Source organism: Corticium candelabrum, chromosome 17, assembly GCF_963422355.1.
Source record: "Corticium candelabrum chromosome 17, ooCorCand1.1, whole genome shotgun sequence".
NCBI classification, from domain to species: Eukaryota; Metazoa; Porifera; class Homoscleromorpha; order Homosclerophorida; family Plakinidae; genus Corticium; species Corticium candelabrum.
The window spans coordinates 848845-874422 of NC_085101.1; the positions used below are offsets into that span (position 1 = coordinate 848845).

At 42.2% G+C, this 25578-nt stretch overlaps 1 protein-coding gene across 1 annotated transcript; it reads left to right on the plus strand.

Moving 5' to 3' along the window:
* The first annotated feature begins 312 nt into the window (after positions 1 to 312).
* Positions 313 to 17128, plus strand: LOC134193494 (phospholipid-transporting ATPase ABCA3-like). Its single transcript, XM_062662321.1, has 10 exons — positions 313 to 382; positions 456 to 529; positions 597 to 643; positions 702 to 800; positions 7397 to 7534; positions 7595 to 7742; positions 7802 to 7919; positions 7978 to 8088; positions 16279 to 16631; positions 17014 to 17128. Exons 1-10 carry the CDS (start codon positions 329 to 331, stop codon positions 17126 to 17128), a joined length of 1257 nt encoding a protein of 418 aa, XP_062518305.1. The 5' UTR covers positions 313 to 328.
* The last annotated feature ends 8450 nt before the right edge of the window (positions 17129 to 25578 follow it).

Below are 25578 nucleotides of genomic sequence, written 5' to 3' on the forward strand. Positions count from 1 at the left end.
GTACCCGTGCAGCAGGACGCGACACGGTGTTCTAGCGGGACGTGTCTTCGTCGTTCTTGTATTACGGCCGTTATTGGAAAGGTATGCATTTGTGAAACTGAACACTAATGCTGGTCCTAGGACCAACCGCAATATATTGAGAAGAGGCGGTACCATCCCAGACCCATGGAGGACGATTTTGAATCGGCGTTACACGGGTCTGGGAGACCGAGGCTAATCAAGTACGGGATTTCGACGTTGCTCCACCTTCAAAGTGCGCACGTTAGTAAGCGTTCTCTAAGGTGACGCATGCGCATTTAGTAGAACATAACACACTCGATACGTCAGAATGGCGCGGTTGCGTCAACTGCGACTTCTTTTGTGGAAGAACTACATCTTGCAGGTAAGAAAGCTGCGCACTTACGAGGTATTGTCGTTGTCACTATGTTGTGCCGGCGTATGTTGTTTTATCGTAGTTTCGACGTCCTTTTGGTACAATTGTTGAAATAAGCTTGCCTATACTTGCTATGCTGGTGCTAGCTCTGATTCGGTGAGTGCATTGTAGTTTACCCATGCGGTCGATATCGATACGTTGTGATTCCATCGTAATTTTCCAGGTTTGTGATTGATTCCAGTGCCGGAAATTCAGGAGAGAAGTGCTTTTGTAAGTGTTTTTGGTGACGATAATGATTTGTTGACTAGTAGCTGGATGTGACTTTTAGCTACTTTTGATGAGCATTCATTGACTGACCAGTATGGAGACCTTGATAACTTGCAACCTCCTTACAAGATTGCCTATTCTTCTAATTCATGTTCCGAAGGTAATGTTTTTATTGTAGATAGGGTACTGTACCGTTAATGAAAGTAGGGTTTAGCCTTGGCCTCCCAGACCCTATGTAGTGCCAATTAAAATTGGCCTCCACAGGTCTGGGATGGAACTGCCTCTTCTCAATACTGCGGTTGGTACTAGCACCAGCATTTGTGTTCAGTTTCATAAATGCATACCTTTGCACTTACGGCTGTAAAATAGAAGAACAACTAAGACATGCTGCGCTTAGAATGCCGTGTTGCATTGCTCTGCTAGAGGTACTTTTGTGTTCGTTGTAGCTACGCTTTTGTCATTTCTGTTCTACCTCTGCATGTTGTATCTTCAGATAATGCGTATGGGATGCTATATAATAAACACTTCTTTACTAATGGAGTTGCAGAGGCGATTGGTATGTGTCTATTGTGTACCAATGAAGTTGTCGACCATGCAGCTGGTTCGACACATACGATGTTGAATTCATTGTTGAGGAGTTACTTGAAGTACAGCTCTCTTGACTAGAAGGTGTCGGTTACTGCCATTCACAGGTGCAGAATACAAGCCACAACGTGCTGGGACGTGATGTTACGTGAAGAGCACACTACAAGTCGCTGTTTGTGTACAGTACTTCCCGATAGACCGCAGATTACTACCATGCCATGCATATCTTCGTTGTATTTATTGAAAGGTCTATATATACATGAAGGAGGTGTGTGTGTGTGTGTGTGTGTGTGTGTGTGTGTGTGTGTGTGTGTGTGTGCGTGTGTGTGCGTGCGTGTGTGCACGCATCTGTTTGTACGAAAGGATCTCCACAACAGCAAGCCTAATCACCACTGAATTTGGCTCGCGCATGCCGAATCAATAGAGGTCGAAAGTGAAGCTGTCATCGTCTTCTGGACTTCTCTCGCGACAACTCGATTTCCTGCTGATGGAACTTGCCTCCACTCATGTGCGAATATCTCTGTAACGGCATATTGGATCTTTACCGAATTTAAGCTGCCTTTTCCTGACGTTGGACTGTACGCACAGAGCATGTCGTTTATCGTGGGCGACGTCAGAAAAGGGAAGATATTTTTGCGTATATCCTGGCCTTGAAAAACACCTACCCTTCGTTTGCCCGTGTAGGCGAATCGAATTTCTGCCACGTTTGATTCACCTGTTTCTCGCGATGTCAGCAACTTTGAAGTGACGACGTCCAACGGGATGGTTGAAATGGCGAGAGTCAGACGAGTTGTGACTTTATATATATATATATATATATATATATATATATATATATATATATATATATATATATATATACGGGAACGGATTATCCGGGTGAGTACGTAACTGCAAGTGACTTCCAAGATTCTGTTATCTGGACATATATTTTTCGTAACTGGATTCATGTTGAATAGATGCCAGGTTTGATACACCGCTTACATCTTGCTACAAGCCTGGTTAGAACACTGTCTTATGAAAAAGGTGTCATGAGCTATGTTTCCAGAGGATATGCTGAATCACCCAGCATGAACACACCTCCTGGCAACGTGTTACACTGTACACTGTATATGAAGCTCTAGAACGGTATGTGAGGGTATGAAAGTAATGAGAAAGTGAAAAAAATTAGACTGGAAGACAGTTGATGTTTTTATTTTTAAAGGGTAACTGCAATGCAAAAATCAAAAATTCTTTTTATGTTGGAAAGTGATAGTTGCATACATGACAGGAAAAATAGTTTTAGATTTTTAAGGTACGTCTTCGCTGAGATATAGCAGGTCAAAGTTGCTTCCAGTTCTTCAAGTTCCGGTAACGCGTTATAACGTGCATGGTGTAGTGTACACGTCACAAAAGGGAGACTCTATGCTAGCGTGTATTGTAAAAGGAATCTGTGGCAAAAGAATGGTTCGGTGTTGTGTAGCTGCAGGATGCACCAATTAGTGCAAGTCATACACACGCGTGTTTCGATTTCCGAAGATCCCCAAGCTAAGAATGATTGGGAATTGCAAATAAGAAGGACAATTGCAGAAACGTTTGTGTCGTCTGGGCGACTACTACTGAGTACAACGCGTCCTACTGAGTGGACAGGAGTTTGTAGTAGCCACTTTTAGCCTGATTGCTTTGAGATACGTGCAGCCAGGTCTATTCAAGAGCTTGGTCTGGGTTGTAGAAGAGCGAAATTGAGGCCATCATTTTCCGTCTACCTGCCTCTACACTTCAAGATAGTAGCACTCTGGAACCTTCGCAAAAGAAAAAGGAGAGCCACATTTGAGAAGCGGGAAAGTGAGGTTAGGGAAGACTTCCGTGCATGACTAAAAGTACTGCAAATGGCTAGGAGAGGTCAGACTCTTGATGACTATCTATAGACTTGCGTTTCTAGGTGGTTGATCGTCATGTGTAGTGGATGCAGTCGTATGCATTACAGTATACTACTGTACAGTGAACTCAGACCTTGTGTCAACGTGAATTCCAGTGCTCGAAATAAGGAAAAAAGTTGGCCAGACATAAACTCCGACCAAAGTAGCTTTTGGCCAGTCTTCTGCCAAATTTGATCGGATGTTCACAAAATGTGCAATATCATAATATACTGTCTCTTGCATAATTATAAATCCACCCTACCTGTTGTACATTTCATTGTGTTTTGACAGCCTAGTCAGTCACAGAGAAGCTTCTAAGTTATATTTTCATTACAAAATTATTTGCTGTTTATCTGAGTCTAGATTCAAACCCCTTCACACCTTGACTAGAGAATGTAAAGTTGCGAAGTTGGGGAAAAACATCATTATCTTCCTAAATCTTGTCTGCGCATGTGCTGTAAAGTGAATATTTTATCCTAGTAAACAAATTTGTGGCGTTTAGTGTAATTAGTTTCTAAGCAAGAACTCGTTAATATTTACACAGTACTATCTAGCATTTCGTCCAACCGCCTTTAGCTCTGCGTATCGCTTCTACGCGACACGGAAGACTGTCAACTAAAGTCTGTACAAGATCAACAGGAATTGACGCCCACGCTGTCTTGCACTGCCGTCCAGAGATTGGCTGCTGGTCGAGGGTGCAGACGATTTACCCTCACTTTCAGCCAGAGCCACAGATGTTCTATTGGATTGGCGTCTGGAGATCGAGACGGCCACTAAGAACAGTGACGTCATTAGCACGAAGCCATTCTCTCGTCGCAAACACTGGATTTTTGTGAGGTCATCGAGAGTTGAGACCTTTCTCTGACAGGAGTCTACTAGCGAGGGAATGTGACACAGGCTGGCCAGTCACGACAGTCAAGTCTGCTTGAAGCTCTCGCAGAGTGACTTGGCGATCTCGAAGAACAGCAAATTCGATATGTCGGTCAGTTCGAGTTGTTGTTTTTCTACCTCGGCCTGGTCTTCTTTGTAGTCACTGCTGCCGTTTTGAAGGCGTCTGATGACATTCTGAATCACTTCAAGAGAGACTCCTACAGTTCCTGCCACTTCACGTTCTGACAACTCGTTCTCAAGATGGACTTCGATTTCTTGTAGAGTCTTGGGGCTGCACTGCTTTCCTTGAGGCATGGTTACACACGAACAACGCAAAGAATCGATTCAAGGATGGAAATTGAAACGAAATGATAACTGAACTGTAGGGTTGCCGATGTTCGCCGCTCTGTGAGCTCCAACAGCGTATAAGAACAGGACAATTGTCTCAACTTGCACTATTCTGAGCCATCACAGAATATAACCGGAAGTAACGAATATAGGAATTTCTACATTATGCAGTAAGAAATAACATTGAAGCCAACAGTTTTGCGTCTTGTAATAATTAGTGCATAGATTTAGTGCTTTTGTTTGGTTTTTTAAACAATTACAGATCATAAGAATGAGTTTGTTACATCATAAACAATTTGCTCATTTGCTGCCAAACAAAGACAAAACGGCAATTTCTAGCAACTTGACGATGAATTTAATGTTAGGTTCTCACAGAAGTAGAAAGCGTATCAAGGAAATTGTTTGGATTGGACATTTGTGGCTTACTGCCAGACAAACTCACTTTGATTTCTTTAGTGAAAGACGAACAAAATTATTTAGTTGTAGCTCTAACTGTAAGAACACAAGTACTGCTATATGTTGGTAGTTCAAAGTAATCATGAAAGGAACTCCTGGTATCATTTTACACCATTCACACATTTTATCTTTCACGTGAGTAGGGTGGATTTATAATTGTGCAAGAGTCTGTAACATATAGTATAATATATAGCATATATAACATAATTATATATATATTATAATTATATATGCATAATATATTCATAATGTATCCGTACACATAAAGAGCTGTTGTCACTGCTCTGTGGACTTCACGATGCAGCATCATGCACATGTACACTACATGTACCTCTTTTAGCCCTAGCAACCAGATTAGTAGGTGCCATTTTGGGCATAAAACCCAGTGCCTTACTGGGATAGCAAGGTTGTTTCAGGTAACTTGAATTAATTTTAACACCTGGGCACTCTTTTACTGTTTGCATAAATGATTGTACTATTATAATGCAATGAACACAAACACTTAGAAACTGATCAGCATAATACTCGGCGTTTTCATTAACTATTTATGTTTGTTCTCTTCTCCAAATGCGAAAGTGTCTGCTGTCCAGAAGAGCAAATTTCCATCCTTTCACCATTACTGGTAGGTAACCAGACGTGCTTCTTTCGGCAGAATTGATGCTGCAATGTTGTCCACTCTGAAGGAACGTAAATCAATCGTCGGAAACTCAAATGCAGCCATCAAAAAACGAAAGACAAGTAAAAGTTAGGAAGCTAGACTAATTGATTTGTGATAGCCCATGTCACCTAGCATCAGTATGTGAAACTATGCCAAGGGGTAAAGCATGCTATAATTGCATAGAAAGAGATGAGCAGTGGCCTAGTTGCAGGACTACACTCAACGGATGGCTGGCCAAAGGACTGGGATGGCTGCCTTACCTAGGCACATTCAAGACTTACAACTGCCAGAAAAATGAATTCAACCCAACCACATGTTAACACAACACCTAACCAGCTGTTTGTTATTGTAAAACACCTAAAGACTTAAACGTGTTACCTTGACCTGTAACCACTTGTGAGCAGGCACAGGACTGCTAGTCTCGCGTAGCCATCTAAAAGCTACATGCTCGACAGTTTGCTGTAGCTTGTTTTAAGCTCACATTGGTTAACAAACCCAAGATTCCTTGGCTACAGTTCAGATTGATTGACCGGACTAGGATGTCCGCGCATAGATTCAGTTGCCCGGACGAATACCAATATTGACCAGACATTGTCTGATGTTTGGCCTTTATTTCGAGCTCTAAATTCGAATTTTTTTCTTGCTCACAGCAATAGCTCAAGTTTTGCATGAACTCACCAGTACACTGTGCCATTATTGTGCATCGATTACGTTTACTGCGTCTACTTGTATTTGCGATAGTGACAGGCTAACGGATAGCCTGTCCTCTTCCTCGTCTGCTTTCAAGGCAGCAGGCGATCTCAAAGCTTCAGAGACACTGTTGCTGAACTCGAACCTGTGTGGTCTAGTTACTATAATGGCTCCCAGCAGATCTTCTTCATCCTGCAATTCAGGTGATGACGGATCGTTATCATCACATAAGAACCTCCAGAGGGCTCTTCAGAAGAATAACTGTTGCTGCCATTGCTTCCACCCTAGCAACGTTGCCTTGGATATGCAGATGTAGTCATTTTTACAGGCCGCTGACTATACAGATGCACACGCGTCTCCCCTCTGTGACGTGTACACTACACCAAGTCCGTTATAACATGTTACCGGAACTTGAACAACTGGAAGCAGCTTTGACTTACTATTTCTCAGCGAAGACTTAACTTAAAAGTCTGTCTACTCTGTCTTCCCCCCCCCCCCCAATCTTGTGTGGTTCTTGTGTGGCCAGATGTTTCCAGCATTTATCCAATGAGCAATTAGTAATTAGCTTAAGGGCTGTTTGTCTGTCAATTGAAGGCTTGGAGTAGCTAGGTAAACAATTTGCATAACAAGGTTGGCAGAAGTTCATCTGCAATGCACACCCAAAGAACTGCTTGACCATGAGCTCTAAAATGAAGTGTTTAGCGTGTCTGTAGGACCTTGCTGTCAAAAGTTATTCAGAATTTACCGAGGGAGAAGTCAGCATGGACAGACTTTAGAACTATCGATTTCCAACATAAAGAAATTTTGATTTTTGCGTTTCAGTTACCCTTTAAGCTGCAACGTTCTAGTTTTGCAGGCTGGATGTTCTTTGACGCGCAGCCTAATTGTGCCTTCTAAACTGTTGCTGTGCATATGTCTGTTGCTATATGATTGGTATAGTTTGTGTGTCTGTACCATCTAATTTTGTCTCTTGCTATAGACTTAGAACTTACTCCATAGCCTTTAACTTAAACCTATAGTGGTAGGAATGCGATGTGCTAGACGAGCATGCTTACTTAATTTATAATTGTCTCCGAAGGTAAACAGCATTTAGCATATGCTTTCAGGGAAGGAGAGGCAAGTACCAAAATCCATACAGTTTGTACACATGTGAAAGTGCTGGAAAATGGATGACCCTTAGTAAATAATGTTATATGTTATGTCACTTTTAGATGTTGATTAGAGCTGAACTGTATGCTGTTATCTGTGTAGTTGATTGGATTATGGAGATGGCTGCTGAAACTCTTGGTGCCAAGAATACAGTGGAAGCTAAGGGATTCATGACTGAACAAGAAGCAGTGCTTGCTGCACAGGAAGATGAGTTGCAAGAGGACTTTCATTATATTGGTGGTGTGTAGGCTTTTGTAGTAATACCGAGCTGTGGCACGACAATAATTTGTTTTTTTGTAGTTGCTGTATTTGATTCTAATTGTGGCAAGGCAGTTGGCAATAGGGTGGAGTATACAGTCCGCTTACCTCATGATCGTGGAGAAGAGAATTCATGGAAGACAGACAGGGTTTACCCACTGTTTCAACAACCAGGACCAAGAAAAGATCAGTGAGTTCTGACTTTAGTAGTTGTCATGAGAAGGGAAGTCATTGTGTTTTACTTCGAAGACAGTATTTGCGGGGATTTGTGCAACTGCAGTTTGCTATTGAGCAGGCTGTAACGGCATGGAAGACGCAGAATATGAGTGGAAATTTACCAACTAATCTCATTCCTGTGACTCTACGTGTAAGATATAACATATCACAATTTATATGGAGATATGATGCCTAGTCTTGTTTTATAGCAATTTCCTTTTCCGTCATATCCTGCTGATGCATTTTCAGACCTTGCTCGTCTTTTTCTTCCTCTCTTGCTGATGTTTGCATTTATATACACAGCAGGTCAAGTCGTTAAGGTATAGGCTTTGTTAACATGATGCTGTAACAGTGAGTGACAAAATTGTTGTATGGTTAATTGTACCATGTTAATAAACAATAAGACTATAAAGTATCTATAGGGTGACTACTTTAGTCATTGCGATGACTTACCTTTAAATAACAAATCAGTTATGAATTCTTAGTCACCAGTAGCCAGTTCATGCACTATTAACAGGGTTGTCCCCAGGATTTTTGTAAGGTACGGCGGAAATTCTCATGACCACACCCCCACACAATTTTTTAGCGGGACGCATTTAGTCTAGAAGCCAATCAAACTTGCTTGACAGTCTTATTAGAGATAGTGTATATAGACCTGTCTATATACCCAGTGTTCTACTGATGTGTACCAAACCTAAAACTTATTTTGATTTGTTGCAACGCTTTTGGACAACTTCTACCGGGAATCAGATGCCATTACCTGTTAAAAGAAAAGAAAACGCCTTTTAAAGATTACAACAGTACGCTTTTTACCGCTACACTTGTCAAAGCTGTCAAAGCAGCATTCAATAGACATGACTGTACTAACTAATGATCCTGGATGCAACTTGTCACCATCATCCCTGATACTGACACTAAGGGCTTGCCTTACAATAAGGGCTGTGTAAATTGCTCCGTTTTTTTTCCAGTTTGTCGGCGCAGTTTCTTCGAAGATCACTAACCGTTGGCACTTGCAAACATTTTTCGGTTGCAGCCAATGCCACTTTCAAGGCATGAAAGAGGCAGTTGCCATCGCCACTGACACGAACGAGAATTAACTCTGATGGAGCATCATGGGGAAGTAGACTTGCAGCTACGTTGTCTTTCAGTAATGGAGCACTCATTTTCGCCAAACTAATCTAGCGTGTGCACATTCTTACAATGACTTAACACAATCATTGTGCTAAAAAGAGGAGGAGTTTTAGGTCAAGGATTAGTATGACTTACACATTGCAGTATATCACAACTTGGAATACGCGTCAAACTAATAAGTCCGTTAAAGCCTGTGAGAAACTTTCAGAGCTCGAGCAATAGATATTTGATTCGCATAATCAGTTGAGAACACGTGATTGGGAGGGGCAACATATCTACAGACCGCTACTTACTCCGCTACAATGACACGTCTTAGATTCGCCTAGATGCTCCCAACAAAATAGCAACAAGAATCAAGCTTGTTGTGCTAGTCATTGTTATCATTTTTTCGGTCTCTATGGAGAATCTTGTCGCAGTTCTGACAAGTCTTCCTCATTTATTTCTATTGTTAACCTGTTCATTGTTAGTTCTCTAAAGCTGTCTAATATTCTGCTGTAGCTACACCCCAAATTAAAAACGTTTAGTGGTGCTAGAGGGGAAACTGCAGTTGCTAACGACGCAATTGTGGGCGGTGCATGACAACCACTGTTGCTTTTTGAGTACTTGTATTGCAATCAAGTTCATACCATATGGCAGTCATCCCCCTAATTGGTCTTACCATCACACCAAACATCCCAGGCCCTCTAGGCAAAGAACTAAAAAGTATGCAAAGAATTAGTTGCTTGCCTCAAACAACTTTGTAAATTTTAATTAAAATATAAAGTTTGTTGTCTTCATAGCTACACAAGAGAACAGTAGACTCAAAGAACAACTGTTATTACAGAGACAGCTAATTAAATTAGTATATGTTGATTCTAAAAGAATCCAATTAAACATTTACCTTATCTGATTATGTCAAAACGAGGCGGGTCTAGGAGGGCGCTTTACACATCACAATGCGGAACTTGTCAGTTTTGGGGTTCGATAATCATAACTACATTACATGTACCCCATCTCTATTTACCGGTTGTCTCCATATGCTCTTGGTACATACTTGTATGTGCTCAGAATCCCGAGATCTACGTATTCAAGACAAGCTTTTATGCCATTTGGTATAGACATGACAACCACATAGACCACTTAAAAAGCAACATTTTGTTAAAATATATAGACATGACTACATGAGATGCAAGTTTAAAGAGCATCTGCTTTTTCTTTATGATCATTGTTGGTGTCATTGAATGCTACATGCACACACCTAGATATGGGCACGTAGATGGTCACTTGTACACGTGTTGAACGTTTTGAAAAAAGCTTGGCTTCTTTATGCAACCAGCTTGTACGCAGTATGAGGTTTTCGATTTGTGGCTTTTATTCGAGATCGTCTTTGAGATCGTCTTTGTGTACGACAATGCTATATGTCATTGTCCAGTGTGCCATTAGTCTTGTTCTTCTGACAACGCTAGATGGCAGTATGTAAACCTAGAACATACTTTGAGACGGATTGTCTTAACTGCTTCTAGTTTGACAAACGTGGATGTAATTTGTGCTGTAAGTGTGGTTTTCTTGTACCTGTCACTGGAAATCTTGCAGAAAGCCTGGTTCACAATATGATCCTGATGCTCAGCTGAGCGTCAAACTTCATAGACACTGCCTCGATGGAAGGTGCATTCTTTGATGTTGATGCTGACACTGGAATAGGATTTCATTTCTGTTGTTGGCATCAATATTGTGAACCAGGCTTAAGATCTCAGGGGTCAGGTCAAAATATTTCATGGCTTCAATCTACTATACCAGTCAGAGTTTGGGCCTTTGGGAGGCTTCAGTTTTTGAACTTTTATTGGATTGTAATAGCTTTTATTGGTTTATTGGACTGTAACACTTTGAGAAACCTCACACAAAGCTTTTTTGACACCTCAATGAACCATTGTGACGTAGAGACATGTGACATACATCGGTGATTGTGATTGGTCATTGGAGCGGTATTGATTCTGATTGAGTTAGATTTGACTGGGTAGCGGTAGCGAGTGGAAGTTGATTAAGACTGCGTTTACAATATACGGCACAGTCAACCGTTGAGCAGTCTACGCGTCCTCTCTCGTAAGGTGCTGCGTCCGTCTTCGGGAAGTCTGCAACATTTGGGGGCCTGTCCGGGAGAGTGAGTCCCAGCAAGAAGAGCGACCAGCAAATCGAGGAGGAACAGAAGAGACTGCGAGGTCATTCCAGAGGATTGTAGCCACAAGTAGCTGTGAGTGGCCGGTTGAATGGATCGTCTTATTGATGCCGGCGAGAAGCTTGGCCTGAAAGGTGAGGACTTAGCGGCGTTTGTTTTACAGCAACAGGCGATTGAACGCGAAGAACGCAAACTCGAACACGAGGAGCGCCGACGTCAAGAAGAAGCACAAAGAGCCAGTGCGGAAGAAGCACGGCGAAGACACGAGATGGAGATGATGCGACTCGAATTAGAGGCGAGTGCGCATGGAGTTAGAATAAGCGAGGGCGGTGCCCGAGGACTGAATCCCAAGGTACCGAAGCTTCCTGTATTCGCAGATGGTACAGACGAGTTAGATAACTATTTACGACGGTTTGAGAGGTTTGCTACCAATAGTGGATGGAAGGAAACAGAGCGGGCGTCCTACTTGAGCACACTGTTGACGGGCAGAGCGCTTGATGTCTATTCGAGATTGCCGGATAGTGCCACCGACGTTTACAAGCAACTGAAGCAGGCGTTGCTTAAATGGTACAATTTGACTCATGAAGGCTACAGACTGAAATTTTGGCAGGAGAGACCGGAAAGGGACGAGAGTCCGTCGCAGTTCATCGCGCGTTTGCTGAACTACGTGAAGAAGTGGATGAGTCTGGCTGAAGTTGCCGACACAGGTGCGTGACTTGTTTGTGAGAGAGCAGTTTCTTGAAGCTTGCCCGCAAGACTTAGCTGCATTTCTGCGAGAGAAGCCACTCAAGAGCTTGGAGGAGTTGACCGAAGTTGCGGACCGATTTATAACGGCGCGCAACAAACAACTTCATGTGACTCAACTTCACGCAACTGGAGAAGTCAGTCTAGATAGTAAATCAGCCACGCATCGTGAAGGCGAGGTAAAGTCAGTTAAGCCATCAGGTATCCAGTGCTTTGTTTGTGGCAGATATGGTCGTAAAGCCATTGACTGCAGAGGCAAAACCAAATGGAACTGTTTCAGGTGTAGTAAGGCAGGTCATGAGGCAAGGAACTGCCGGAGCAATCCCAGGGCTGGAAATACTACTGTCAAGTCCAACTGCGTAGTGCAAAAGAATGATCGCCTGGACTCTGCTACTGAAGCTCATGGTGTGTCAACGGGTGACCTGGAAGAATCAACCGATGATGGATACCTACTTCTAGCAAATGGTAAGAAGGTTCCGCTGATAAGCAGTGCTGTGAGTGAGGAATTGTCAGTGAATGGTCAGTGTATGCCAGTGTCAGAAGGGAGGATTGGTACTGCAGGGGTACGTGTTTTGAGAGATACCGGGTGCAGTGGGGTGATAGTGAAGCAGAAGTTTATTGATACCCAGTATACCGGGCACTATGGATTGATGCAAATGGTGGACAATACCGTTCGTAGAGTACCAATGGCCACTGTTCACATCGAATCACCGTACTTGACAGGAGAGGTCCCGGCACTGTCCACCTGATGCTGTGTATGATGTGATAGTTGGTAACGTCTCAGGCGCAAGGGCAGTAGACGACCTGGATCCTGAGTGGCATATGGCCAAGGTGGTGACGACAAGATCCAGCGCAAAGAGAGTAGGTGATGCGACCCCTCTCAATGTACGACCAGTGGAAAATTGGCTCGAGATCAACCGAGACAAGATTGTGGAAATGCAAGATGAGGATGTCTCGTTACAGAAGTATTACAAGAAGACCGATATCAAGAAGAAGGGTCTATAAGAAGTTAAGTTCGAAGTCAAAGATCGAGTTCTGTGTCGAGAGTTCAAACATCTCCATGTCAACAATGGCAAGCCAGTTCGGCAGGTGGTGGTACCGGAGCAATTACGAAAGCAGGTGATAGAGCTTGCACACGACTCAATAATGGGGGGGGGGACACTTGGGCATCCGGAAGACAGTTGACAGGTTACTCAACGACTTTTATTGACCAGCCATACACACTGACGTGTCGAGATTTTGTCAGTCTTGTGACATTTGTCAGAGAACAATACGGAAGGGATCGGTTTCAAGGGCTCCTCTGCAGAACATGCCTCTTGTTGATCAGTCATTTAAGAGAGTCGCAGCCGACTTACTTGGTCGGATACATTCATCCAGTGAAGAGAGGCATTGCTACATTCTGACGTTAGTCGACTATGCCACGAGGTACCCTGAGGCTATACCCCTGAAAAAGGTGAGCAGCAAGACAGTTGCCAAGGCTCTGGTGAATATGTATAGCCGTTTTGGGGTACCTGAGGAAGTCCTTAGCGACATGGGCACTCAATTTGTGTCGGAGTGCATGCAGGAGGTCTCAAGGCTGCTGAGTATATGCCAACTACGTACAACACCATATCATCCAATGTGCAATAGTTTGGTGGAGAAATTTAATGGGTCACTCAAGACAATGCTGAGAAGATTATGTAGCGAGCAGCCAAGGCAGTGGCACATGTATGTCAACCCACTGCTTTCGCATACAAAGAGGTGCCCCAGGAGTCAACAGGTTTTTCTCCGTTTGAACTACTTTACGGCAGAACAGTTCGAGGACCCATGAGAATCCTACGACACCTTTGGACTACAGAGGAGGATGCACCAGAAGTGAGAACTAGCTACCAATACTTATTCAAGGTGAAGGAGAGGCTTGAGGAGACGTTACGTATTGCAAGAGAAGAGCTAGGTAAGGCTCAAGTTAGACAGAAGCGTTACTATGTCCGCAAGGCCGAGGAAAGGAGTCTTGAGGTAGGGGACAAGGTACTACTGCTACGCCCTACTGACAGCAACAAGCTGATCATGCAGTGGAAGGGCCCATACCAAGTCGAGGTGAAGCGTAGTGTCAGCGATTATCGAATCAACGTAGAGGCAAGAGCAAAACTTATCACATTAATTTGCTCAAGAAGTATCAGGAGAGAGCCAAGGATGGAGAGGTGGTTGAGGCTGTCAACAGAAACCCGATGATGGTAGGTGGTGCTGTTTTGGAGAGGGTGTGTTCATCCATCATTGAGGATGACGAGTCAAGTGGTTCCGACGATGCGATTAACGACAGCGAGCTACTAGATCTCAGTGCTTGCCAGGCTGATGAATCATGGGAGGATGTCATCATTGGGGAAAACTTAACCAAAGAGATAAAGGGTCAGGTGCGAGACATATTGACAGAGTTCCAGCAGGTCTTTACCGACCTACCAGGGTAAACTGACGTTATCCAGCATCGGATAAGTTTGACTACTACTGAGCCAATCAGGACCAAGCCACATGCGGTGCCATGTAGCATTAGAGAGTCACTCAAGGGAGACATCATCAAAATGCTGCAGCTGTAGATAATACGGGAATCTCATTCTCCACATTTGTCGCCTGTTGTTGTCGTGAGGAAGAAGGATGGTACTAACCGAGTCTGTTGACTATCGAAAATTGAATAAGGTGACAGTGTGCAACGTGGAGCCCATGACTCCGATTGTGGACCTCATCCAAAATCTCAAGAATGACGCGTTTCTTCACAAAGATTGATCTCAGTAGGGGTTATTGGCAAGTATCTGTGGCATCTGGCAACATCCATAAAACGGCATTTTCCACACCAGATGGGGTGTATGAGTTTCTTCATATGCCATTTGGCATGGTGAACTCAGGGGCAACGTTGACCAGAGGTATCAGGGAATTGTTAAGAGGAATGGAAAACATAGAGCATTATGTCGATGACATTTTAGTTCATGCAACTACGTGGGATTGTCATGTGGCGACGCTCCAAGAGCTGTTGAGACGACTGGCTAAGGCCAAATTTACAGTCAGACCATCTAAGGCTGTTATTTGGGGCAGAAACAACTTCTTTTGTCGGTCATCAAGTCGGTTGCAGAACAGGTGCACCACTTGAAGAGAACCTTCGAAAGGTGAGAAATGCCAGTAGGCCATTGACTAAGAAGGATATGTGGCCATTTCTTGGCCTGACCGGGTACTACCATGAATTTGTCCCAAATTGCACAGCTATAGCTGTCCCGTTGACTGATGCTACTAGGAAGTGACAACCCAACCAAGTAATCTGGGGTGATTGATGCTCAGGAGAAGGCCCACACGACATTGAAGGCTATGATAACAAGTCACCCAATTCTTCATCTTCCTGATCATAGCAAGCCATTCTTCTTGCAGACAGATGCTCCTGAGATAGGCATCGGGGCTGTGCTCATGCAGCAACATGGGGGCAAGATATTTTCAGTCACCTACATCAGCAAGAAGCTAACTGAAAGGGAGAAACGCTTCTCAACAATTGATAGAGAATGTTTGGCGATCGTCTGGAGTGTGAAGAGGTTAAGAACATTTTTGTATTGAAGAGAATTTTTCCTTCAAACAGATTACCAGCCTCTAACATACCTCAAGCAAGCAAGATTTCTGAACGATCGAGTGATGCGTTGGGCGCTATATTTACAGAATTACCACATAAAGATTGAAATGGTAAAAGGGATGGAGAACAAGGCTGATTTTCTCAGCCGCATGGGATAACGTCGATGTCTACTACGTGAGTACGACGATGTGCTGAAAGCAAATCTTGTCTAGAGGAGGGAGTTGTGACATAGAGACATATGACATATACATCGATGATTGTGATTGGTCATTGGACGGGTATTGTGTTTGACTGAGCTAGGGTAGTATAAGAAGTGGTATTGATTCTGATTGAGTTAGATTTGGCTGGGTAGCGGTAGCGAGTGGAAGTTGATTAAGATTGCATTTACAATATACGGCATGGTCAACCGTTGAGCAGTCTATGCGTCCTTTCTCGTAAGGTGCTGCATCCGTCTTCGGGAACTCTGCAACAGCTATCAACCCCACTAAAACTATAATTTAATACATTCAGCAGTTCCATTGGTGGGAAAGAACGAAGCACATGTTAGTCTCTTCGAACAATTTGGGGAAGAGACTTTCTTATTATGGAATCTTAAAAAGGCATAACAAGGGGAAATTCAGGTGCACATTAATGGACGTATACTTTCTTCTGTTAAGAAGTAATATGTTGGTCTTTGTAGCTACTTTTATCTTACACACCTTAATTATTTTGTACTACATGGTTTTATCTTACATGCCTTAATTATTTTGTACTACATGGTACACATGCCAGACCAAATTTTTGGCTTTAGCAATGCATAAGCCATAATATTTATTAAATATTTGGTAGCTTATCTATTTATTACTTAAAAGTTATTTTGCTGCACATACTATCATGTGTTAACGATGCTTTGTGGTGTAGGAGTTGGTTTATGAGAAGCAAGAACGTTTGAAGGAGACAATGAAAGTGATGGGATTAGCTAACTGGGTTCACTGGACAGCATGGTTTATCAAGGAACTTTCATTTCTTCTTGTTCCAATTATTATCACAACTATTATTGCATCTGTTGGGAAAGTGTTTAAAGAAAGTGATGGATTTATTGTCTTTATCTTCTTTTTTGCATTTGTGATATCGGGCATATCATTCATGTTCTTGCTCAGCACTTTCTTCTCATCAGCAAGATTGGGGATGATATGTGGGTACTTGTTTTGGTTTCTCACATTTTTTCCATACCTCATTGTGACTGGAGACAACATATATGGGTCAATGAACAGGTTGGTGTTATTACATAAGAAGAAATTTAACACTATCAAAGGCAAGAGTAATTTGTTGTATTATGTTTGACATAAGGTTTGTTTAAATAATACTGTAGTTTGAATAATAATGTTTGTTCTCATCCATATATATCATTATTTCATTTAGAAGGCCTTGTTGTTAGAAAGTTTTGCAAACTGCTTTTATACCTTGAGGTATAAAGGCATGTTTTTAAGTGAGGGAATAGCGTATAGCTCGTGTCACATACTATGGTATACATGCAACCATTCATAAAGTGTACAGACCTAAATTGGTGTTGAATTAGAGCATTACTCTGTAATGTAGATAGGGTACTGTCTCCAGTAGCATAGCACCCTGGCATACATCTGTGTTTTATCACAGTTGGAATGCTGTTACAGAAGAGGAGAATGCTTTAACACCTAACTTCTACAAAGATTGTTCTTTTCTTTTAGACCATAACAAGCTGCAGATTGTAAGGGTGTTGTTCCTGTTCTAGTTTAGTAGTAGAAGGTTACTTATGACTGTTTATTGGCCATATCAATCTCAACATGTAAAAGTCTAAAGTGATGTCAGCTTTATTATATGATGTCATAGCTTTATTAGCATTGCTGTCATAGCTTAATTAGCATTTCCAGGAGGGGCAAAACCTTGGGGAGAGCACTGCTACTGATACACATCTACATCAAACCTTTTCAAGTAGAACTCCTCCACACTTATACAAGTTAATGTTTGCACAAAGTAGTTTCAGTTGCCATAACTCCATTAGCACAACAAGTTTTTGCCTAAGCCTGTAAGGAAGGGAGAAACAAGAAGGCAACGTTGGGGTCTTACCTTTTCGAGCATGTCTCGCAGGAGCTGAAGAAGACGATGGAAACTATTCTTCTTGGTGACCGAATGACCAAAACTTTTTTATTTGTTCCGTATGCATATTAGGGACAAGAGATGTACTAGTGCTAGACACACTTTTGACATCTCCAGCATTTCGAACAGGTTCAAAGTTATATGGAAGGATAGTTTCTATTGTCTTCTTCCGCCACTGTGAGACATGCACAAAGGTACAGTACCGGCAATAAGTAAGCTGACAGCGATACGATACGATACGATACGATACGATACGATACCACACGATAGGATACGATACGATACGATACGATACGATACGATAGGATACGATAGGATAGGATAGGATACGATACAATACGATATCATACGATACCATAAAAGATACCATGTAGGATAGGATAAGATAAAAGATGATACCATACAATTAAGATAAGATACCATCCATAGGATATACGATACGCAATATGATATATGATACAATTAAGATAAGATACCAGATGGTACGATATATGATACGCAATACGATACGATACGCGATACGCAATACCATAGATACCATAAAAATGTTAGGTTACTTATTGCCGGTACTGTAAGACACTTTTACATCATCATCTAAGATGGCAGTGATCATATGACACGTCTTGAACTCAGCCTTTCTATTTCTTTCTGACAGACTTAGGTAAAAGCTTGTTGTGCGAATGGAGTTGTGGCAACTAGTACTTATTAAACGTTAACTTGTATTAGCATGGGAGTCAGTGGCGGATCTAGAGAGGGGGTGCACCGACGCGCTGCGTCAGGAGTTGTATCTCGGGTCTTACGAATCCAAGGCTGCCAAGTTTTGCACATGCACGTACATGGAAGAAAACTTTCATTCTCAACTTCTTCAAAGCCGTAATTTGATGGTGCACCTTGTCCTCTTGAAGAGACTCCTCAGCCTGTTCGTGACTCTGACCAGGAGCAAATTGGTGAGTTCTGGTGTTCTTCCTTGGCTTCTGATGCTGGAAACATTTCTGCTGAAGTTGCTGAAATAGGACAAAAAGAACAAGTTGGGTCCATTACCATCAACACAACATGTGAAAATGGAGAGGCTGTTTGCGTTGAACGGCATCTGCTGAGTACGTAGTAGCTACTACTACTACTATGGTACAGTACTGTAGCCCAGTCATGAGTGAGTCAGAGCTGTGCGTAGAGTTAGCCTCAAAAGTCCAGACTCTTTAGGTTTGAACTTTATGACTTCACTATTATTTCTTGCAGACAACGACATTTACAGAGCTTAGAAATGTCTGTGATTTCGGTTGGTAAAACCCAGCTGATGCTGAAAGTTCTCTGTCATACAGAGCAGAGTCTCGGCTTCAGACTGCATTTTGCCATCAAGAGCGTACGTGGATAAACGTCGCAAAGGCGGGGAAGCCGTTCAACGTCTGAATCGTTCATGGTTCACTTGTTTTCCTTTCATTGCATATTCCCAGTACTGCCAAGGTATTTTTTGTGTGGCATGTGTGTTCTTTCCTTGCCAACCACAGAATCCTGATGCCAAAAGAGCTGACACACTGACTGTAAAGCCGCTAACTGATTGGAAATATGGCAAAGAAATGCTCAGTAAGCATGCTGGCGTACAGTATCATTTGTGCTCAGAGGCCAAGCTGTCAGAGTTTCTCAGAGCATACCGTACACCTAGTCGTCACTCTAATCATATGCTGACAACCGAATTGTAGAAAGTAGTCCAAAAAAACCGTGCTATGCTTCTGTCGATTATTCGATGTATTGAATTACACGCTCGGCAAGGCATCGTCCTCGGTCATAGAGATCACTCGATGAAATTTGACTTCAATCAAATGGTTCCTCTTTCCATTTATTCCAACATACAAGCAGTGTTGAGAATACTTCCGGTCTGTCCTGTAACAACAGCTACTGTCGAAAGAGCAAACTCCTCATTGGAGTTTGTGAAGACTGTCCTGAGAAGTACTATGGGAGATAGCTATGCTAACGAACACCCCACCGCATGCTGCTTTAACATCCTGCTGCTTTAACATGCTGCTTTAACATATAGAATAATAACAATAATAGCATGACAGTACTGTGAGGATATATGTAGTTTCAAATTATTTTCCTGTTCCACTACTTCCACAGCATGAGGTTCTTTACCACATGATATAATTATGAAGGTTTTTAATTGCAGTGGCTTGTAAATGCTTTAGCACTGATGGATCAGAAGATGAAAATAATGTTTGATCTTGGAACGAAAGAGCATGTCAAGAAGCTTTTAAAGTGCATAACACCACTACTACCACCACCACCACCAACAACAACACTGACACGCTTAGATACTTGAAGGAGCAAATCTTGTGTGCAATAAAGATGATGAGCGTCGAGCATTGTGTTGTTAACTTTTAAACTTTGTAGTGGTAATTCTGATGCATGTATACCCCGTTTACGCTAGAGACTTTAGAACCAAGCCAGGTATAGTAGAAATTGATATAGATGGTCAAAATTGGCAATCTTGAAGAATAGTAATCTGCTGTGACTCATTTCTGAAGTTGCTAATGTAACCTGGTATTAGTCTGTTTTAAGAGACATACATGTAGATCTGTACTGTGCATCAATCAATCGGTGGTGTAGTTGACTTACTAAGGTCGTGGGTCGATTTGGCGACTTTGAACAAGAGACAAAAGGACAAATGGACAGATATGAAGAAAAAGATATAAGTCAAGAGTTGGAATAGAAGAACTACCACTGACCGGCAAAGTGCCACAAAGTTTAGTTGTGTCTCTTTGTTCCTTTGGAGTGGAAACTCTCGTAAAAATTGAAGAGTTCTGCAGAGCGCTGCAACCGCTGCATTATAGCTAAGCTATTGCACATTGTTTGCTTGAGTGAGTTTGAAGTGGTCATCACCAGGAACTTCCTGTAAAGTCACAAGTCATTAATTACTTGACGATGATACATGAATCAATGTAGGCATGTTACTTGCACATGTACAAGCACGGATAGGCTGCAGTCATACTTTGCATTGATAAGACAGCGAATGTGCACTTGCTTTAGCTAATCTTCAACTGGCAAGTGCGATAGCGTCAAAGGTCAAATAGTAGGCACTCACTTGTATTTCCTTAAGCCTGCCATTTGGATTGCTAAGTTGTCATGAAAGCGGTAGCGTTGTGCTATCACTGCCTTAAATCCTTGAAGTATGTAATATGATTGGCAGCCTGACTGGAAGCTAAAGCAAGATGATGAACTACACAAAATGACACACCTAGTCAGCAAAAACAGTGATGTAAGTGCAAGGTATTATTTACGTATGGTTACAAACCAGCACAGTACAGGGCACTTGGCTGGGATCCATTCATTAACTTACTATAGGGGGAGCATTTTGTCAGAGCTTGGCTGCTACACTGTTTCACAAACCGACCATCGCATTTGCACTGTCAGAGCCAAGAGCTGTGAGCTATGAGCTTTTTAGACAAAATAGTGTGTGAAACATCTGATTGAACACAAAATGAAGTGTCAAAGGAGCATTCCAGAGAACTGCACAGCTTTAGTGCGCAGCTGAAATAGCGAGGTCCGGTGATCGAGGGAGTTTGCAGGAAGCGTTCCTGCGTAGGGATGAGTGCTTTGTAAAACTGGTAGAACACGATCGACGACAGCGTCCATTGCCTCTAACTCCAAAGAATCTCACAAAACGCCAATTCTCTCAAATGTTGCCGGACGGAAATAAATCGCACAAAAATAAGGTCAGTCTGTAGACAGTCTGAAAGTAGCACAACAGTTTCCACTGTTCTTGGAGCGATGGAAACAACAGAGTCCATTTCCGGGAACATGATTAAGTCAGTAAGGCTCACGTGATCTGATGGCATTCAAAACGCTTCACTTGGCGGACAAAATTCTTGAAAGGGCTCGTCAGTTTTTATGTTTTTAGAAACGTTAATGTACGTCTGTCGGGTTTGCTCTGGGATAGCGCCCAGATGTCCAACTTGGTTAGTATAGATTTCCCATTAGCGAGCGAAGGCGGAGCCAGCAGCCTAGTGCCTATCTTTGGAATGCTCCTTTAATTAATAGCTACCTGGAAATCTAGATTCTCGCGATTCCTAAACGTTTTCAACAAAGTGTGATAAAGTGTCTCAGCTTGTCTATTTGTATAATACCAACGAATGAGGTGGTTGGCTCAAACATGCAATTTAAATACTTTGCATGTACGATGAGTTTGTTGGATATCGACACATCTGTTGTTTCATCAATAAAGAGAGTAAACTGGCGACTTACAAATATTATTAAGGATACCATTTGGATCACAGATGCAGTGGGTTGTAGCACTTCTTGAACAAATTTTCAAGATGTGTAATGAGTGTTAGCGCCTTTTTTGACTGAGCCATGAGGCTTAGCTAGTTGAACTAAAGATTTAAACATATTACGGTAAGCCAATTCGTGTTAAAGACCAAATACAAACACTGAAATCAACCACACATTTCTTTTGCTCAACACTCATGACCATGTCACAGACAGTTTCAGTCATCAAACTAAGCCTAGTCTCAGCCATCACAGCTTCACTATGGCTACTAATTCTTTCATTTCGAACTAAAGCTTCTCGCGTTAAGGTGATGCAACAAGGGTCAACCTATGCTGCTTTACCATAGGATGCTTTCAGAGGTCGCTTGACATAGCATACCTTTTACTTTCTTGTTAATGTCTTTATCAAATACAGATTGCACCAATTTAAAGTCTGTTTTCCACTAATCAAATCCAGATTGTCGGTGGCCACATCTTACGATTATCTACCAAGGTGGTTTTCAGGTGAGCAGGCAGACAGGACTTCTCGTGGGTGGCGTAGCAGTTTTGACGGTTTCTTGGAAAAAACCGTTGCAATTGATGACTGTGTAGATGATCGTGCAGCAGGTTTCGACTGATGATATGGACTTACCAAAGACTTTTAGGAACAAAGGGAACCAAAATGATTCAGCGTCACCTTTCCGTCATTGCTAGGAAGTGGTGTTAGATGGGACCACGTAATGTCCAAAGATTTTGTTCCGGAATCTAACATGAGTGGCTTGACAACAATGTTAAAGAACGGCCTCATCCACAAGTTCATTTCTGGCTAAATGATGGTAATGTTTGAGTTTGTAACAGATGCCAAGGCACTAATCTGTGAAGCACTTTTTCTAAGACGTAGACAAGCTGCTCATCGCTCATGTCACCTGCTGAAAGGTTCTGGTGGTATACAGTCATACAGTCAGTGCAGCACTGGAAAGACAAGTTTCAGTTTATTGCAACGTTGATTCTTTTTACGGATGCTTTACTGCCACTTACTAAACTGTCCAACATCTTTCAGAGAAAACACCTCCCTTTCAGTGACATCAAGATAATGATGGTACAAGAGCTGCCATTGCAGTGTTGCTGGAGAAACGAGGATATCAGCTGTCACGATGAGATAAAAAGCTGGCAGAGTTGGCTAACGTAAGAGTAGAGCAGCCAACAGCCTCCCAACTAGCTGCTTTCTACTCAAATAGAACGGCCATCCTGCATACGGTACTGATTTGCATGTTTGATGTGTTTTCAGGTGCAAATTTAGTTGAGGAAGAACTTTCTAGCAATGCCTTTTTATGGAGAAGAAGAAATTAGTGCTCTGGGTATTAGGTTTAGTCTCGTTATTACTAATCCAATCTTGAAGACCTGCGGAGAGAGTGAGCAACTTGGAACAAACACTTTGCAGTTGTATACTGTACCATTGAAAAGCTTAGAGGGAATAGTACGTATGACATGATGCAACAGCTTGTCAAGCGCACCTTGTTGTCTTCTCTGTACCCCAATCTTGCTGCTATTGCCTCAGTTGGCCTAGTTCTGCCAGTGTCACAGCTGACTGCGAACGAGGATTTTCTGCTGTAGGTAGAATTAAGACAAAAACTGCAGAATCATCTTGCAAGCTAGTGCAGAACCTCTCTTATTGCTGTATAGAGTCCCGATATTACAGAGTTTGACTTTGCAAAAGCAGTTGAATTCTGGGGAGCTATGAAAAATCTCAGCGTAATCGTTTTACAACAGTCCTTAATTAACATCCAACATGTTGACGTCTTTGCCATTATTGTTGCATAACATTATAATAATCATCGTTGCTGTAAAAGGAGCACGCATATGTAGCAGTCCTTAGTGTGATACATGTTATGTTACTGAGTGTGCAGTACTCACTTTAATTAATACTGTGTACAGTAATTTTAAAGGGGAAGTCCAACAAAAATGAACTTAACTTGTATGAGTAGATCTTATGAAGACAAATTGATCGGTATAAATTACTCCGCTATCTTCGGTTTTGTATACGAGAACGAGCGATGTTTCTGTGATGTGTAATGCCCACTCACCTGCTCTGTGCTTCCTGGTGGGTTAAGCTCTGCCCACTGCAAACATCAATGTGTTTACGGATGACTGCTACGGCTATATCGAGAATGACGAATGTGAATGCGAAGATATTATAAAAATCTGCCTTCTTGCCGTCAGTGGTTTCTCTCTAAAGTAAAATGGTGTCGGTAGAGCTGTTTTCCCTGCCAGACTTTCAAGCAGAATTTCTCAATACCGCGGCTTACCTAGAGAACGTGCTTGTGCTTGATTATTTGTTCATCCTTGTTCTTGTAATATCCGAAGAGAAACGTTCAGCGCACTGTCTGGCGTGTGCAACAGAGGATGATTCTATTTTTACATCCGGGATTGTAACCTTCTACCATCAGCGGCAAAAGAAAGTGAGCAGACCGGATGTAAAAATAGGATCGTCCTCTGTAGCACACGCCAGACGGAGCGGAGCGCTGAACGTTTCTCTTTGGATATTACAAGAACAAGGATGAACAAATAATCAAGCACAAGCGCGTTCTCTAGGTAAGCCGTGGTATTGAGAAATTCTGCTTCAAAGTCTGGCGGAAAAACAGCTCTACCGACCCCATTTTACTTTAGAGAGGAACCACTGACGGCAAGAAGGCAGATCTTATAATACCTTCGCATTCACATTCGGCATTCTTGATATATCTGTAGCAGTCATCCGTAAACACATTTATTCGTTTGCAGTGGGCGGAGCTTAATCCAACAGGAAGCGCGGAGCAGGCACGTGAGCGTTGCACATCACAGAAACATCGCTCGTTCTTGCATACAAAAGTGAAGATAACGGAGTAACGTACCGATTGATTTGTCTTCGTAAGATCTACTTTTACAAGTTAAGTGTATTTTTGTTGGACTTCCCCTTTAACTATCTGTTGTTTAATTAATTGAATCTCTTGCATCGTTGAAGCACACAGTCTTGCTTTCTACAGCTAGTTGCCATAAACAAGACAAGCTTGTAGAGGTTTGGAAACTGTACATACATTATCTGTGTCCCTCAGGGCTTGAAAAATCGGTCCAACTAGTTGTCGTTATTTGACGAGTTTCCCAAAATTGTCAAAACAAGGCAGGGTTTAAACCAGACTTGTTCATATCACATTTTGGACAACTTCCATTTCTTGCTACTAAAATCATACTTATTTTGATCTACAGGATTTAGTATTGTCTCTACTTCCTCACCCGCTCCCTGGTCACAAACTTCATGCCTTTGCTTTGTTGGAATCCTGAGATAGCTCTTGCACTCCCAGTTTCGTTATCCGAGATATGAGTAGTTTGTCAGCGTACGCTGCCTATAGTACAAGTGCTACGTTTATATGCCATTCATTGTACAACAAATGTCACAATGTGAGCGTCAAAGTGGTGCATGTTTCAGTACAGTACAGCTATCCGCCTGCATATCGAGAAAGTCATTACAAACTAGCTCTAGTCGTCATTTGATGACTTGACAACCTGTTTTTCAAGCCCTCGTCCGTAAAAGTTTGACTGCTTTATTCTTACCTTTGCTATATTGCTTGTTGATATTAATTATTAGTTTAAATAGATGTTAATAGTAATTTACATAATGACATCATTGTCATCTCCACTAACAGGAGCCATTGGGTTAGCTAAGCCAACCAATGGCAATGGAATGAGACTGCTGGACTTTGCTTATGCTTATGAGTTGGTAGTTAGGAACACTCTCTTTCAGCACAAACGTATCCATACTACCACTTGGTATTCTCCCAGTGGCCATTTGCAGCCAATTGTGAAAGATTTCAT